Source organism: Microtus oregoni, unplaced genomic scaffold (genome assembly GCF_018167655.1).
Source record: "Microtus oregoni isolate MIOR12 unplaced genomic scaffold, Mior012 000015F_ref0000493, whole genome shotgun sequence".
Classification (NCBI taxonomy): Eukaryota; Metazoa; Chordata; class Mammalia; order Rodentia; family Cricetidae; genus Microtus; species Microtus oregoni.
The window spans coordinates 24,691,625-24,698,278 of NW_024543074.1; the positions used below are offsets into that span (position 1 = coordinate 24,691,625).

Here is a 6,654-nt window from a genome sequence, read left to right on the forward strand (position 1 = left end):
TCTAGCCTCTTTTTGGTTAACTCTCACATCTTGATTAACCCTTTCTATTAATGTGTGTAGCACCACCAGTTGGTGATTTACCAGGAAGATTCTAGCCTACGTCCATCTTGGGTCAGAGTTTCATCATGTCTGCCCTGGAGAGGAGCGGCATGGCATCTGCCTCACTTCCTCTTCCTCCCAGCATTCTGTTCTGTTTACTCCACCCACCTATGTTCTAACCTATCAGGCCAACCAGTTTCTTTATTAATTAACCAATGAAAGCAACAGATTGATATGACACTCCCACATCATTATAGGGCATTTTAGAGCCTTTAATTTGCTGTATCTGAACATTTTCAATATAAATGGAAACAGTCATCCAATTGATCGAACTAAGTTAGTGTGTTTTAGTAAGAAAAAATGTTTATTGACAGGCAACATCTGCACCGATTGGAGGAAGAGATATGCATCCTATTTCTAGTGTTAAGAAACCATCAGAAATAAGTATGAGATTCAAAAACCCCACCAAGAATTTTGCAGAACCCTGACATCCACCAGCAAGTGGTGTTGGTGAGGTGAGGATCACAACAACAAGGAGGGATAATATGTTTCTGTTCGTAGTTACTCTGAAAGTTTGTTGCTGAGAAGTTTTGTAAATTGATCAAGTCCTCAGCCCTTCACATTGTGGTAGAAAATCTGTAAATGGTAAAACATGTGGCACAGGTGCACAGTGGATTGGGGAGTTGTGAAGAAGGAAATTCTGTCATTTGTAGAAACATGAATGAAACAGGAGACGTGAGATAAGCACACTCTCTCTTATAGATAAGTTACAAAATCTTCCTAAGGTTGAATAGTGATTGGGAAGAGTGCCTGTGGATACTTGAGTACATGCATGCTTGCATGCTTGTATGTATGCATGTAGTAAGGGAGAATTTGATCAGTGCATGCTGGGGAATATTGCACCAAGCCCCATTAATATGTTCAATTAATGCATGCTGTGGAGATTTTTGGAGAGTCATCTTAACTGTAACAAAAGTGAGTTTGCAGACACATTTGTTCAATAAATGTGGGAAATTTGGTCACATCCATGAAGGTCATATTTGAAACATGGAGAAAGTTTAAGTCATTTCCAAAGCACTGGGGATTCTTGTGTCTTGGGAAGGTAGGTGTTCATGGTGCCCTGGCAGCCCCTGGAATGTTCTAATTTCAGAAGCCTCCACAGGGAGAATGTGAAAAAGAGGAAGCCCATTGGGAAGATGATGTCAGCCAAGTTGTTTGTCTCTTTGTTTCTCTGTCTTTGATAAACTTCCAGGTGTGGAGACTATTTGGCATCTTCTCTGCCCAAGAAGTGTCTGCCCCCTTCCCTGGGTGAGTGTCATTCCAAGAGCCCTCACTCCTTGCTCTCAACTATACTTTCATACAAGTTATTTCATTCTTGGCCTTTGGAATGGCACCTCTCGCCACCTTGGAGGCTCTGGTATTTGGCTGAGAGGAGATAAAGGATGCAGGAGATACTAGCTGCCAGGATAACCAGATTCTTCTCAAAAGTGTTTGTTCTGTAGTTGATGGAGAGGAATGATAGGCATCTGAGTTTTAGAGATACTGACTTGGAGGTATTGGTCTGATCAAGCTCACATAGAAAAGCTCAGCACCTCTGATAGCATTTGACCTACTGGGACCTGCGGATCTTGTTTATCAGGAGGCATCTTCCTCCGATCATGCCAATTGCCTTTGAGGATCTCCCACTCTAACCATTTTCTATGTGAATCTGGATGCACCCAAGTGATGATTATCTTCTCTTCATTGAGGCAAATCACTGTGTGAGGCAAGATCTTGTGAGGCTCAGGGGACGCCATGTAAGTGACTGTATGTATTGGAACCATCTATGTCTCTAGGGCTCTATAGCAGGATGTGGCCTTGTGATGGCAAGCAGGCTAGATGGTGTGAAATTGAATTCAGGAGACAGAAGACAAACAGCTTTCTTTTGGTAGTAAAATAGGAGGGTCTGGGTATCTTGTTATTACAAATATCCCTTACAACTGGTCATCTGCCTGTAAGTTCCACATCTGTGAATTCAGCTATGTATCAAGAATAAGTGGAAAAATTATGTCTATTCTGATAAGCACAGGAGTAATCCCTCCCCCATGTTAGTATCTTAAACAATATAAAATAACAAAAACTTAGGTGGCATGGACACAGGGTAAGATATTGTATGTCGTCTAGAAATGCCTTATAGTATATGGGAGGATGTGCATAGGCTATATGCAAACATTCTTTCATCTTCTACAAGAGACATGAGCACCCTCAGATCTTGGTATCTCCCTAAGATATTGGGGGCCACTGTAGATGACACGTGCAGTTTAGAGTTTGGGGAAGAGGACCATGTCGCCTCTCCTCTGGAAGCTTCCCTTTTATGCTACAAGATCTTGTGTAGTCAAACTGTTCAGGCTACCATCTGAAGAGAGTGGTTTCCTTTATAGAATTGTGGCCTCAGGGAAACAGTCTTTCCCTCTAACTTCTAAATATCACATTCCTTCCCCTTGTTATTTCAGTGTGTGTGCGTCTCTGAGTCTGCCAGATGCCATTGCTTTTTATCAGTAAGTGCTAGATGTATCATATCTTTTTATTAAGCATTTGTCTTTGACTTTCTTTCCCTTGTGTATGCTATGGCCTCGCATCCTGGCTGCTCCTGGACATCACAATGCTTGATGCTGATTACCAAGATGCCACCATCCTTTTATCACCTTTGAACTTCATTCAGCTGATAACTGGAGGAAGAGAGCCATGGATCCGGGAGCCTCGGCAAATGATTCCTGTGTGACCACATTTGTCCTGCTGGGGCTCACAGAGACTCCAGCTCTGCGGCCTATCCTTTTTGTCATCTTCCTTCTTGCTTATGTAGTTACTATCGGTGGCAATTTCAGCATCCTGGCTGCTATCCTTATTGAACCCAAACTCCACACCCCCATGTACTTCTTTTTGGGGAACTTATCTATGTTAGATGTTGGATGCATCAGTGTCACTGTTCCTGCCATGTTGAAGCATTTCCTCTCCAATGACAGACATATCCCCTATGGTGCCTGCCTTTCACAGCTCTTCTTCTTCCACCTCCTGGCTGGGGCAGACTGCTTCCTGTTGACTGTCATGGCCTATGATCGCTATCTGGCCATCTGTCACCCCCTCACCTACAACACACACATGAGCTGGAGGATTCAGAAGGCTTCAGTGTGCTTGTCATGTGTATTTTCCTTTAGCAATGCATTGACCCAAACTGTTGCCTTATCTACTCTTAAATTCTGTGGCCCCAACACAATCAATCACTTCTACTGTGACCTCCCTCAGCTCTTCCAGCTCTCGTGTTCCAGCATCCAACTCAACGAGCAGCTGCTCTTTGTAGCAGCAGCCTTCATGGGTGTGGTCCCCTTGGTCCTCATCACAGTGTCATATGGCCACGTGGCAGCTGCAGTTCTTCGTATCCGGTCTGCTGAGGGCAGGAAGAAAGCCTTCTCCACATGCAGTTCCCATCTCACTGTGGTGGGCATCTTCTATGGGACAGGTGTCTTCAGCTACATGAGGCTGGGGTCGGTGGAGTCCTCTGATAAGGATAAGGGTATTGGCATCCTCAACACTGTCATCAGTCCCATGCTGAACCCACTTATTTACAGCCTTCGTAACCCCGATGTGCAGGGTGCACTACGAAAGCTGCTCACAGGGAGGTAGCCCCCAATGAATACTACTTTCTTCTGGCTTTAACCAATGACACAGCTCCACTCACTGCTTCTAAGTGATGCTGACTAATGTAAGTGGAGTGGGGGTATGATAAAATGGGGTGTGTTCTTGCTTAGGAAGGGAAGTTCCCTAAAATAGTAATAGCTCTCTATCATTTATGTGATCACTGCCAAGAACAAGGTACTGAGTGACTAGTGCCAGGACGAAGTTAATTCTTCTAATCATGTAAGGTGCGTGGAGTTTGCAAATTGTAAGAAACTTAACTTCAGAGATAGTGAGTAACTTCCTCAAAGCCGCAGAGCTACGGAATGCCAGAGCAAGGCTTTGCTCCTCGAGCAAAGCTGTATAAGTAATTATTTCAAGGAGGAGGGGTACCCTAAGGTGAGGCGGTGGAGTGAGCAATAAAGAGTAAGAAAAGAAATGTCAGTGTGATTGAAAAGAAATTATCCCAACAATTAAAACTATGAATTAAGAAATTTTTATTTCTTAACCAAATTTGATTTGGTCCAAAGAAATTGGTTCAGACTGAGGAAATTTCAAGATACTTATTTATGAAACAAACAAATAAAAAGAAAACAGATTTTAAAACATAATTAACAGGGAATGTCATCATTTGGAAAAGCCATAGAGATAAGGCACAATGTTTCCCATTGGACTACCTACAGCAAAGAAGAAATGATTGTAGAAGGATGCTCATTGAAGCATCTTGAAAAGCAGGTTGTTTGAGTTGATATAGATGCATTAATAGGCCTTTAATTATAAAAAAGGTTTGCAACATCTGGGAAAACCTCCCGGATTGAATATAATTTTTTTTTGTACCTCCAACTTGAACATGAAAGCAACTGTTCCCTCCATGTCATCCTGAGGAAGAAGGTGCTTCACGTCACAGCTTTAGATGGCTGTGTCCACAGTACAATAAAGTGCACACCTACTAAAACGTTAGAGAGGTTAGAGAGAAGGCTCAGTCGATAGAGCACTTTCCATACAAACCAGAGGACTGGAGTTCAGACACGCAGCAACCACACAAATGGCAAGCAGATGTGGTGGCCACCTATAATTCAAGCTCTCAGAAGACAGAGACAGGATCCTGATTTAGTGAGGAACCCTACCTCATAAAATGAAGAGTGATTGAAGAAGATGTCCAGTGTCAACTTTGAAACTCCTTATGCATACACGTGTATACCCACACACATGTGAGCATGCACATACAGTCACACAAATATATGAGCAGCACATAAATAAAAAATATCGAAAAAGTAAAATAGAAGTCACCCTTAGATTCACCATTTACAGATAGCCAAATGGACGTTGATATATAATTATTAAAATGCTTTCACGCATGATATATATTTATAAAGATTGGAATTGCTTTATACCTAACACTCCACAATTTCACTAATGCAGGCAAACTTGATAATACAGGTGGTTAAATGTAATCTTTTCCAGTGGCAGCATATTTCTTTCAGTAGATGGCATGAAGTGTTATTTAATCATCTGTCATTAGTGAATCTCCTGGTTCAAATAATCTGGGCTACACGGCATGCTGTTCATCTGTGCACACTCTTCTGATGACTGAAGACAGAAACCCACAATGAGGGTCCTTGGGTCAAATGGTGTGAACTCTAAGAAGACAGAAACCTGTGAGGAGGGGCTCTGAGTCAAAGGACATGAACTCTAGGACACTTAAAAACATTTGGCCAGATTGAGACTCAGAAAAGATTGAAGTAACTGATATTTCTAGTTGATTATTTTTTTTACCTATTTAGATGCTAAATGTTATAACCCATTGCTCCCTTATTTGAAATTAAGCATTAGCAAAATTAAATATGCTGTCTTAAGAATAATATTAGAAAATATTTTTATATGAGAAAATATAAAGATGCTCTTCTTTATTCTTATAAATTTAAAACTGCTTATAACCTTCTTAACGATGAAGATGGCTATTGAGTCACATGTTAAAGACAAGTGGACACCTGCCGTCCTATTAGGAAGGAAGTCATTTTGGGTATCAGGTGATTTTTGAAGCCCTGGTGGAAAGGAGATGGAGACAGAGGGAAGATCCGGGGAATGGAAGTCTGAAAGTGAAGACTGTAGATGAGGTTGGCTTCCCAGAGAAGATGGGAAAAGACCACAGACCGTGCAAGGAGGGGTCCAAAGGAGAAACATATTGTTAAGAAAGACTAAGATTTTTAATAATTTTATTTGAATATAAGAGGAATATGTGTTATGGTGCTGCTGGGCAAACACCGACAATAGAGGACTGTGGCTAATATGCTTAATAATGAAGAGATTCTCCATAGAGTGAGACATAAGACCAAGAAAATTGCAACAGTGATAAGAGAGATGCTTGATTTTCTATATAGTGATATATAGAAAAAGCAGCCCACCGAAGTGTTTCCTGAAGGAATAGGGCTAGTGTAACCTATGAGCATTGACTTCCGTCACTGTTACTATGCCATCATTTTCCTTGTCAACAACCTTGTGGAAAAGCTGATTCACTGCATTGTTTAAAATTTTAATGTACTGTTCCTGCCCTACAGAAACTCATGAAGAAAATTATAATAAAAGAGTTTAATCGCAACAATAGTATTTATAACTTCATTACAAATCGTACAGATTAAACACTTATTGAGTCAAGGATAATTTTAAACACTGAAAGCCAGGGTTACCCAATTGTAAGGTTTAAATCTATCTATCTATCTATCTATCTATCTATCTATCTATCTATCTATCTATCATTTATCTCTATGCATCAATCATACACCTAACCATTTCTGTATCTATCATCTATTTATCTATTCATTTCAGTTATCAGTCACCTAATGCTTACTAGTATCCCAAATGGCAAGGCCTATTCTACGTAGAGTTCCCAATTCACAAACAACACTTTTTATTTTGTATCTTTTTTGGACTTCAAGGCAACACTATCAATCTATGAGGGTAAGG

General features: G+C 40.9%; 1 protein-coding gene across 1 annotated transcript; it reads left to right on the forward strand.

The window, feature by feature from the left end:
- Positions 1–2,763: 2,763 nt before the first annotated feature.
- Positions 2,764–3,699, forward strand: LOC121457024 (putative olfactory receptor 3A4). The gene has a single exon (XM_041665649.1). The coding sequence runs from the start codon at positions 2,764–2,766 to the stop codon at positions 3,697–3,699; it is 936 nt and encodes a 311-aa protein (XP_041521583.1).
- The last annotated feature ends 2,955 nt before the right edge of the window (positions 3,700–6,654 follow it).

Bases quoted from the DNA above. Each gene is read 5' to 3' on its own strand.
- LOC121457024 (XM_041665649.1), top strand. From the start codon at position 2,764: ATGGATCCGGGAGCCTCGGCAAATGATTCCTGTGTGACCACATTTGTC.